At 43.2% G+C, this 11,046-nt stretch overlaps 1 protein-coding gene across 1 annotated transcript in view; it reads left to right on the top strand.

Moving 5' to 3' along the window:
- TAF4 (TATA-box binding protein associated factor 4) overlaps nucleotides 1-11,046 on the top strand; it is a gene marked incomplete in the record, with an annotated part of 80,999 nt that overhangs the window by 56,854 nt on the left and 13,099 nt on the right. The window contains 5 exon segments of the mRNA XM_077460272.1: nucleotides 110-199; nucleotides 4,693-4,926; nucleotides 6,874-7,021; nucleotides 9,418-9,535; nucleotides 10,030-10,199. Coding sequence (XP_077316398.1) covers nucleotides 110-199; nucleotides 4,693-4,926; nucleotides 6,874-7,021; nucleotides 9,418-9,535; nucleotides 10,030-10,199 — 760 coding nt within the window.

Here is an 11,046-nt window from a genome sequence, read left to right as displayed (position 1 = left end):
ACCGTCTTTGATTGAAACCCGGTGATGTAACTGCTTACGTTTTTGTTGGATGCTCTTCACTTAGTGTAAATAACAGTAGCAATTACATATAAACTCTTTTCTCCCGCAGGATGGGAAAATTGAAGCAGAGGATTTCACCAGTAGATTATACAGAGAACTGAACTCTTCACCTCAACCTTACCTTGTGCCTTTCCTAAAGGTAAGAACACTCTGGCCACCCTTGGCCTGGTGTGCTGTGATGGTGCACTCTGACACAGGTGAACTTGTCCCTCTGTGAAATACTGATGGCACAGCATGGAGGGGATTTACTGAAAATGGAGCACACAGAATCTGGTGCAGCTGTGCATTGTGAGCAGGGCTGCTGTTAGAAATCACGAGGCCCCATACAGCCTACCTGATCCCCCCCCCCCCCCCAAAGTGTCTGAGGGCATACAGTAAGTTTCAGCCCCTTTCTCTGTAGCCACAGATGAATGAATAAGAAGCGCTCTGAGGCTTCTTGCTCGTTTGCGTGCTGAAGCATAGTAAAAACTGTTTACTGTGATTCACAAACTGAAGCATTGTAAAAAAAAATGTATGCTTTAACGATAAATGGACACATGATTGATTTGGTACAGATCACTCACTGTGTTCATTCAGAAAAGGGGCTGGTAAATTACATATTGCAGGGGGAGACTGAAGCAGATCAGTGTCTGCAGTAGAACAGTACAGCCAGCACTCCTGCGCAGCAGATGCCCGGGACCCCCTTTTTGAACTGGTGAGGCCCACGCCCAGTATAGGAGGGCTGGCTGTACTGCCTTATCAGTGGCCCTGATGGTGACCAACCGCCTTCTATCTTCAGCTCGTTCAATGAAGTTTTGACCATAAAACTTGGCAGCTGATTGGTTACTATGCAGAGCTGCACCAGATTCTGTGTGCACCAGTTTTAGTAAATCTCCCCTGGTGATTCCAGTTCATGTTTCTGGTCAATGTGGTCAGTACCCTGTTAAATTCCTTTCATATATGTGATGCTATCCAGCATTGGGGAGAAGTGTCTGTGTATGAAAAGTGAACTTGTCAGATCTTAGCTTGATTTTTATTAATTTTTTTTCCTAACAATATGTACATTTTAGTTAAAGGCTTCAGAGCTCCCTACTGATTACTGACTTGGAAAGCGCGGCTTGCATTTGATTTCTGAGAGCTGAACACTGCTGGCTTTATTTTACATGGTGCATTATTTTTACACATCATAATAGAGGCAAGCTAGAAATAAAACCCATCCTGAAAAATGAATTGTTCAATGACAGTGGATGCAAATACCAGGTAGTCGACTTTTTTTTTTTTTTTTTTTTTCTTCAGTTAGAACATGTTAAATATTTTATTGAAGTTTGCAAATCCGTTACGTAATAGAAATTACTATGAGGAATATTGGTCTCAGAGCAGTATGGTGTAGTATGGTGTAACACTCTAATGTGTGTGTAGCGCACACACGCACGCGCACACACCCATACACACACACCCATACACACACACCCATACACACACACCCATACACACACACCCATACACACACACACACAAAAAAAATGAAATTGGGGAAGGATATTTAACACCAAGGAGAAACGCTAAAGCCCCATTCGCACTTGGCGATTTAGAATCTTGGACGGAATCATTGGGATTCTGCCTGCGATTTCAAATACAGCGGCAATTGCTGCAAAATGTGCGCCATGTGTTTGGGTGTCATTTTAATTTAAATGGCACCCTGAACACGGTGCAATTTTTGCCGCACTACAACGCAAAACGCTTCTTTTAAAATATGAAGCTTGTCACCCAAAAAGGAGCTTTTAATGGGTGACATACACACATTAGGGCAGCCCATTGAAGTGAATGGGCTGCCCTATGCATGACACACAGGATTGAGTGAATACCACGCACACAAAATTGTGAGTTAGAACTCAAGTTAACATAGTGGGAACTGTGAAGGGGGCCTAATGCTACAGTAATATTCTGTAAAGGGCATATAGGTTGTGGGTTACTGAAAAGTGAAGGAGACTTTCCCAGTCTTGGGCTCGGTTCACACCAATGTGTATTTTCATTCTTTTTGCAGAAATGCAGGGCATTATTTTTAACATAGGTTCCTATGGGACAAGTTCACATCCATGCCCTTTTGTGCCTCTGCATTTTTTGGAAAGGGTCAGGGACTTTTTTAAACACAAAATGGTGCTTTTTTTTGGTTCAAAAGACTTTAATGGAGAAGCTGCAGAGAAGCATGTAGTGCATTTTTACCACGATTTTTACCTCGATTTGCGTTTTATAATCCGCCCAACAACAAATTTTTTTTTTCCCCCCAGAAAAGCTTTAAACGCAGCAAAATCACGGGGAAAAAAAATGCATAAAGCATTGTAGAAACGCTCAAAAGTAAACTGCATAGGTGTGAATGGAGCCGTATCAGATCCAGAATAGAAAAGTGAGACAAGAGAAAAAGGAAGGGATGAAGGAGACAGAGAGGGCCCTTGCATAAAAAAAAGGAGGATGGTGGGGGGGGGGGGTGGGGGGGTGGTGAGTAAGAGGAGGAAGGGCATAGAGGTGGACCTTGCACTACACTGTAGGCATCATTGACTCTGGGGGAGATTTACTAAAACTGATGCACACAGAATTTGGTACAGCTCTGCATATTAGCCAGAGCTTCTTACTTCAGCTTGTTCAATTAATGATTAAGACACGGGAAAGGGAGAGCTGGGATTTTTTATTTGCCAATAACTTAGGTCACAACGTTTTAATAAAAATCAATCCATATTAATATTTAAAAAAAAAACACGTTCTAGAGACTAGGAAAATATAAAAAAAAAAAAAATGTATAATTTCATGTTTGATATCCACATTACTAATTGGCTACAATTGCGTTGCGTTTAAGTGGCTTTTTCAGGAGATATATGCTAGCACACCACTTTCAAGAATAGTTATACAAACACTGATCCAGAACTATCCCTAACCTTTAGATCCTCCCTGTATAAGCAGGAGATCCCATTGGAATGGTGAGGATATAAAGATTAGGAATAGTTTTGGATCAGTGCTTTCATAACTATTCTTGAAATTGGTGTGCTAGCATATACCTCCTGAAGAAGCCGCATAAATGGCGAAACATGTTGGGATTGTTGCACGACAAGCCATTGTAACCACGTCGTAATGCGTGCAGCTGAGAAACCAAAACTCAAGCCCGATCCTCAGTCTAGTAGCCAGACCCAGGAAGTGACGCCAAAAAAAGAGAGGTATTCAGGCTCTGTCCACCATGTCTGTGCCTGTCGTGGCCCCCCCCCCGCCGACACCAATCCAATGTTCAATTAAAGTGGAGGTCAGCCGAAAAAAAAATAAAAATTAAAAGCCAGCAGCTACAAATACTGCAGCTGCTGACTATTAATATAATGGATACTTACCTGTCCAGGGAGCTCGTGATGTCGGCAGCCGAAGCCGATCTGTCCTCTGGCTCTCGGCTGCTGCCACCGCCATCCTTTGTAAGTGAAGTGATTCTGTGCGGCTTCACTTCCTGGTTCCCTACTGCGCATGCGCGAGTCACGATGTGTGTCCTCACTGGTCCCTGTTGTATTCTGGGACCTGTGTGTCTCCCAGGATACAGCGGGGGAGGACAGAGGTAGGCACCGGAAGTGGCGTAGGTCACTGCGAACGCCGTGGGGATCTATGCCAGGAAGTGAGAGCAAATACCTGTATTAGCTCCCTCCTTCTCCCTGAAAGGTGCCAAATGTGACACCGGAGGGGGGTAGGATTCTAAAAAGTGGAAGTTCCATTTTTTGGTGCAACTCCACTTTAAGCTTTGACAGTAAAGCCTGGAAGCTAATTGGTCACTGTGCAGAGCTGCACCAGACTCTGTGCTCCAGTTTTAGTAAATCTCTACCTGTGCATCAATCCCAGCAGACCATATTTTGTCAAACTTTTTCAGACAATTTCTGCTTTTATAGGTTAACGTGTATAGGGCGGCTCGTGATTAACAGCAGCACACCAGGTAGATGATGTAGGACGAGTAGGGACTTTCCTGTGTATGAGAATTTCTCGTCTTGCATAAAAGGTGACATAAGAGAAGACAGCTTGCCATAGCAACCCAATACCACCTTTTCCATTATACCTAGCGAGAGGATCCAAATGCAAAAGGACTTCACAGGTCCTATTAAGGACCTCAACTACTGAAACCCAGAAAGGTCAGATTAGAGGACTGGCTGTCTTTTAACGCAACACCGATAAATTAATTTGGACTCTCATCCTTTGCTGTGGCGCTCCTTCCATATATGCACGTCTTTTTCCAGATTAAAGGAGAGGATCACATCATATGTAGTAGGTAAGTTACCCTTGCCTGCTTTTGTAATTGACCAAATAGAGGCGGTGGAGAAGGACAACTGGTGACTCCGGTGCCAGTGTCTATGATGTGGCGCTGTGATGTTGTCAGCAAGCCGAAAGTAGAATGAATGATAGCTGTTCTATGTGGCAGGACTAAAATGTAATTTTCATAACCGATAAAAGTAGAGTTGGGCTTTAACTCATGGGCCAGGTATTGCTATAGTCCCTCTTTCAAAAGGGTTAGTGCCTCTGTTCAAGTCTTTGATGTTGTCCTTTTTGTAAATGTTGTTTTGTATATTATATTATGTCCCAAAGATACCCATTGCATAATACAGACTTGGTGATATCTACCTGTTTTTGTTTCTACAGAGGAGCCTCCCTGCCTTGCGCCAGCTGACCCCTGACTCGGCAGCCTTTATCCAGCAGAGTCAGCAGCAGCAACCGGCCGCCCAGGCCACGACGGCCCTCACTGCAGTCATGCTGAACAACCCTGCACAGCGAACAGCTGGCAAGACCACTGCCACCGTCACAAATACATTACAACAGCCTGTCATCAGCCCCGCACAACATGCACATTCTAAACCTGGCCAACCAACCCCACTGGTGAGTCCCTTCTCATAGTCGGTAAGGTTGAATAAAGACACCAGTCCATCCAGTTCAACCTGTGGTGTGTGTATGCATGTGTTTTGTCAATAGTAATTCCAATATCCCTGTATGTTGCGATTTAAATTCAAAATAATAACCACAACATACAAAGCCATTCACAACTCTGCCCTGAGCTTCATCACCAATCTTGTCTCCAAATATCTCCCAAATCGTCCTTTCCGCTCTTAAGACCTCCTATTCTCAAGCTGCCATGCTGGTCTCCAGGATTTCTCCAGAGCCTCTCCCATCCTCTGGAACTCACTAACTCAGCCTGTCTGGCGATCCCTGAAAACTTCTCTCTTCAGGGAAGCCTATCATGTCTCCAACTAATCATTTACCACTTCCATCAGCTCATTCCCCACAGTTACAACCTTTTGTACCACCTGCCCCTCCCTATTAGATTGTAAGCTCTTCTGAGCAGGGCCCTCTTAATCCTCTTGTATTATATTGTCTCCTTTTTATATGGTAAAGCGCTGTGTAAACTATTGGCGCTATATAAGTCTTGTATAATCATAATTAAGATGCCCATCTAATGTTCTTTGAAAATATCAATGCTCCCTGCTGATGCCACTGCTTGACGCACTGCACTGCTTCCTTACCGCATTGACAGTAAGGAACCCTCTACACAGTTTAAGGTTAAACTGCTTCTCTTCCAATTTCAGTGAATGGCCGCGTGTCTTTTTAAATTCCCTTTCACTGAAACGTTTTTCCTATGCTGGGGTTCACCAGTAAGGTGTATCCAGAGAGAATAAGTTCAGTGCTTGTAGTCTTTCCCCGTAGCTGAGATCCTCCAGTCCCTTCTCTGGAATCCTCTCCAGTTCCAGAACATCCTTCCTGTGAACTGGAGACCAGAACTGGATGGCATACTGAAGTTGCGGCCGGACCAGAGTCTTGTAGAGCGGGAGAATTATTGTTTTATGTCTGGCGTGAATCTCCTTTTTAATGCATGCCAATATTCTGTTGGCTTTGCTTGCAGTAGCTTGACATTGCATGCCATTGCTGAGCCTATCATCTACTAGGACCCACCAGGTCCTTTTCCATCCTCGATTCCCCCAGGAGTTCTACTCTTGGCGAATAACGTGCGTTCATATTTTTAGCACCCAAATGCATTACTTTACGTTTTTCAATGCTACAAAAAAAAAAAAAAACGTCAACTTCAGCCTCTCACAAGCTCCGCCAGCCTTGGTTGAAGCCTCCAGACAGCTATGGCTACATTTATCTCCCAGGGGAAGGATAGGGCTGCAGTGACCAATCTTTATCATAGGACGTCTCTGCACAGAGGTAAAGTACAGGAGTTGTTTCATGAGGAGTTACTGCACAGATCCAGAAGAAATGTACAAAACCTTGTATTTATGACTGTTTCCTATGACAACAACACCATCTAGTGGCTATATTCTGCTATTTTTTTTTTTTTTTTTAAATCCCCCCCCCATAAAGAAAAATACATTATGGCCTCTAGATGGTGCTTTATGATCATAAGAAATAATCATATTGCACAAAATATGCACACTTTTTTTTATTTAGGTTCTGCGCACGTGCGGTACATTCATTGAAGAAAATATTTTGTACATATACTCCAAAAATTTAAGTAAGCATACCCATTCCTCTTATATTTTAAACAGTAATTTTTAGCCCAGATTTTAGCTTTCGGAAACCAGTCACAATTGGGCAGGGGATGCACTTTACAAATAAGCTTTTATCTCATCCCTTACACGCACAAATATCGGACACGCAGAAGATCCAGTTGATATGCACTTTAAAACATCTGAGTAGAGTTCACCTTTTTAAATGTTGGATCAGCTGCAATGTGGCTTCATCCACCAACACCGGATGATTATGGAATAACCTCACCTGTAAACCTATAGTAATGTGGTTTTCTGTGCATTTACCTCTCCTTTTATTCAGGTTATCCAGCAGGCACATAAAGCTGGGACCGTTGTACGACATCAACAGGTCACATTGACCCAAACGCCCATGGTAGCACTTAGACCGCCTCAAAGCCGAATTATGCTCACCACTCCACAACAGATGCAGATAAACCAGCTGCATTCAGGTGAGTCTGACACAGAGGGAGGTGTGATGTGCTCTGATACCAGTGTATGCAAACATGATGAGGTATATTGTTATTGATTGATCTTTGTGATTGGGACATGACTAGGGCAGGCCATAGATTTTTCTTTTTTTTTTTTTTCTTTTTTTTTTTTTTCTTTCCTGCAACCACTGGTTCGGAGAAAGGAAAATTGCTTGATTCTCTTATCAACACTGTGTTGGATGGAGCTATTCTTCCGTTTTGGGGGGAGGCGGGGATGTGGGGAACCTTTCCTGTCGAGAAAACAGTGGTCATTGCTAGCGGCTATAGCCACTGGCAATAATAGCAATGTCTAATTTGACTTGCTGGTTGCTCCCAAGTATATTTAATAAATTGCCTTGTGTACAGTCAGCCTGCTCATAGATGGTTCTAATCTCTGCCAGTCCCTGCTGGACCCGCCAAGATTTGAACCATCTATGCCGGCTTTAGTGATGAATGTGTGTGTCTTTAGACCTACAAGGTCATCTCAAAAACGTAGAATATCATCAAAAATGTTATTTGAGTAATTCAATTCAAAAAGTGAAACTCTATTTTGTATAGATTCATTACACACAGAGTGATATATATTTCTAGCATTTCTTTATTTTAATTTTGATGATTATGGCTTGCAGCTAGTGAAATCCCAAAATCCAGTATCTCAGAAAATGTGAATATTACATAAGACCAATAAAATAAAATAAAACATTTTTAATAGAGAAATGTTGGCTTACTGAAAAGTATGTCCATGTACAGTATAATATGCACTCTATGCTTGGTTGGAGCTCCTTTTGCATGAATTACTGCATTAATGCGGTGTGGCATGGGGGTGATCACCCTGGGGCACTGCTGAGTTGTTATGGACGCCCAGGTTGCTTTGATAGCGGCCTTCAGCTCATCTGCATTGTTGGGTCTGGTGTCTCATCTTCCTCTTGACAATACCCCACAAATTCTCCATGGGGTTTAGGTCAGGCAAGTTTGTTGGCCAATCAGTGATGCCATGATCGTTAAACCAGGTATTGGTACTTTTGGCAGTGTGGCAGGCAGGTGCCAAGTCCTGCTGGAAAATTAAATCCGTATCTCCATACCGCTGGTCAGCAGAGGGAAGCATGAAGTGCTCTAGAATTCCCTGGTAGAGGGCTGTGCTGATTTTGGACTTGATAAAACACAGTGCACCAACACCAGCAGATGACATGGCTCCTCAAATCATCAATGATTGTGGAAACTTCACACTGGACCTCATGTAACTTGGATTCTGTGCCTCTCCACTCGTCCTCCAGACTCTGAGACCTTGATTTCCAAATGAAATGCAAAATTTACTTTCACCTGAAAAGAGGACTTTGGAGTACTGAGTAACAGCCCAGTCCCTTTTCCCCTTATCCCCAGGCAAGATGCTTCTGACGTTGTCTCTGGTTCAGGAGTGGTTTGACACAAGGAATGTGACAGTTGTAGCCCATGTCCTGGATATGGCTGTGTGTGGTGACTCGTGAAGCACTGACACCAGCCGTAGTCCACTCCTTGTGAATCTCCCCCAAATTCTTGAAAGGCCTTTGCTTTACAATCCTCTCAAGACTGCGGTTATCCCTGTTGCTTGTGCACCTTTTCCTACCAAGCTTTATCGTTCCACTCAACTTTCCATTATTCTGCTTGGATACATCACTCTGTGAACAGCATCGTCTTTAGCAATGACCTTTTGTGACTTACCCTCCTTGTGGAAGGTGTCAATGGCTGTCTTCTGGACAACCGTCAAGTCATCAGTCTTTCCCCATTATTGCATAACCTACTGAACCAGACTGAGAGACATTTAAAGGCTCAGGAAACTTTAACAGTTGTTTTGAGTTAATTAGCTGATTAGAGTGACGCCACAAGTCTACAATATTGAACTTTTTCACAATATTCAAATTTTCTGAGATACAGAATTTGGGGTTTTCACTAGCTGTAAGCCATAATCATCCAAATTAACAGAAATGCTTGACATGTATAACTTTTTGAATGACTGAAATTGACATTTTGATATTCTAATTATTTGAGATGCACCTGTATAGCAGTGTCAGAGCCCCCCAGTAACACTAGAACGTGAAAATTAAAGGTTAAAAAGCCAGAGATAAGAAAACTACTGCAGTCACCATTTCTAAGACCTGGTAGGCTGCAATGTATATTTGTTTTTGGGTTTACATACTTTTAATTTTTCCTGTGGTTTTTAGCCTTATTGCTGGATCAACCAAAAACATTTTAGGTTGGAAAATGTTACCACAGTAAAGGATTTGGAGTATATAGAGGGTAGGTTGAGGAGGAAGAAGGGGTTGGATGAGGCAGGGGGGGGTAACCCATAGATGTTTTAATGCATTTAATACATTCTCTGCATCTATTTCTTCTCTGTCCAGTTCCAGTGGTAAAACCGAATGTTGTAGCCGGCACGAAAGCCTTTCCCACGGCGGCCGCAGCGCAAGCGGCAGCCGCACAGAGAAACAAATTAAAAGAACCAGGGGGAGGATCGTTCAGGTAAGAAGTAAAAAAAAAAAACAAAAACACTAATTATACATGTAACTGTGGGGTACAGCACTGTCCACCAAATGAGTTAGCGCTCAGCTTAGATGGACCACACAGTGCACAACAAGTCAAAGAATTGCTAATATCCAGACAGCCTTACAAGAATGCTTAAGTCAGAAACCCCTCTCTATCTAAAACGTTGTTCTTGGCTTTTTTTTTTTTTTTTTTCCCCTTTCCTTTCGTTTTTTTTTTTCTTTTTTGTTTTGTTTTAACCCCAGCTAAAACCTACATCTAGGATTACATAGTACACAAGCCTGATCAGTGATGCGTAGATATGATAGTCATAAGTAATGTGATGTACCTTTTTAATGTTTTTGACAGCAATTTTTAATGTCCTACAGATAAAAAGTTTTTCATGGCCAGATCCATGATTGCCTTGACAATTTTATTTTATTTTTCATTTTACGATTTGTCTTGCGTTACTTTTCTTGTTCCTTTCCTCACAGGGATGACGATGATATCAACGACGTGGCTTCCATGGCGGGGGTGAACCTGTCAGAGGAAAGTGCGCGGATATTGGCAACAAATTCTGAGTTAGTGGGGACGTTAACGCGGTCTTGTAAAGATGAATTGTTTCTGCTCCCTGCGTTATTACAGAGACGGATACTGGAGATCGGTACGTCTGTCCCTTCATGTCCCACAAAATTGCAGACTGATGTATCATGATAGTTGGGGGGGGGGGGGGGGGGGTGTAGTAATGGAAGCTGATACCTTTGTAAAATAAAGGGATGTTTACCCCTGTGTAAGCCAATTTGCAGCTTACACATGGATCAGTCAGGTATATGATCTGCATGCTTAAATTAGTCCAAGCTAGACCTAAACTTTACCCGTTAAGAAAAAAAGCATTAAAGTGTTACTGAAGCCTTGTTTTTTGGGAGCGGAGGTTAATTAAAATGACAAACATGTTCTACTTACCTGCTCTGTGCAATGGTTTTACACGGAGCACAGAGCCAGCACTCCAGGCCCCTCCTCTTAGGCAGGTGCCCCCACGGAAAGCTGCTTTCCATGGGGGCCACCTGTGCGTGCTCACTCACGAGTCCCGTTGCTGCATCCATTGACACAGACAATGGGACTCTTCCCCCCCCACTCCCGTGTCGCAGTTTTTGATTGACAGCAGTGGGAGCCACTTGCTCCTGCTGCTATCTGTCTGTCCAATGAAGAGTGAGATGGCGGCGATGACCACTGCTCTTGTGCACATTGCTGGATCGGATCAGGCTCGGGTAAGAAAAGAGGGCGTGGGGGTTTCTGCAGCCCAAAAGGTTTTTCACCTTTTAATGCCTAGAATTCATTAAGGTGAAAAACCTTAAGGTTTTAGAACCACTTTAAGGCCCTTTTCGTACAGCCGATCCAGTGAGGTCAGTCTGTCTGGTGGACTTGATTGGATGGTCCATGTATCCCTGTGGATTGGCGGGTGTAAGGCTCCATTCACGCTTGTGCGACTTGTCATGCAACTTTGGATTTCC

The sequence above is a fragment of the Lithobates pipiens genome, unplaced genomic scaffold (genome assembly GCF_037356315.1).
Source record: "Lithobates pipiens isolate NorthernLeopardFrog02 unplaced genomic scaffold, aLitPip1_a1.2 Scaffold_28, whole genome shotgun sequence".
NCBI classification, from domain to species: Eukaryota; Metazoa; Chordata; class Amphibia; order Anura; family Ranidae; genus Lithobates; species Lithobates pipiens.
Note: the sequence above shows the minus strand (reverse complement) of the source record. Positions and strands in the feature narration are given on the sequence as shown.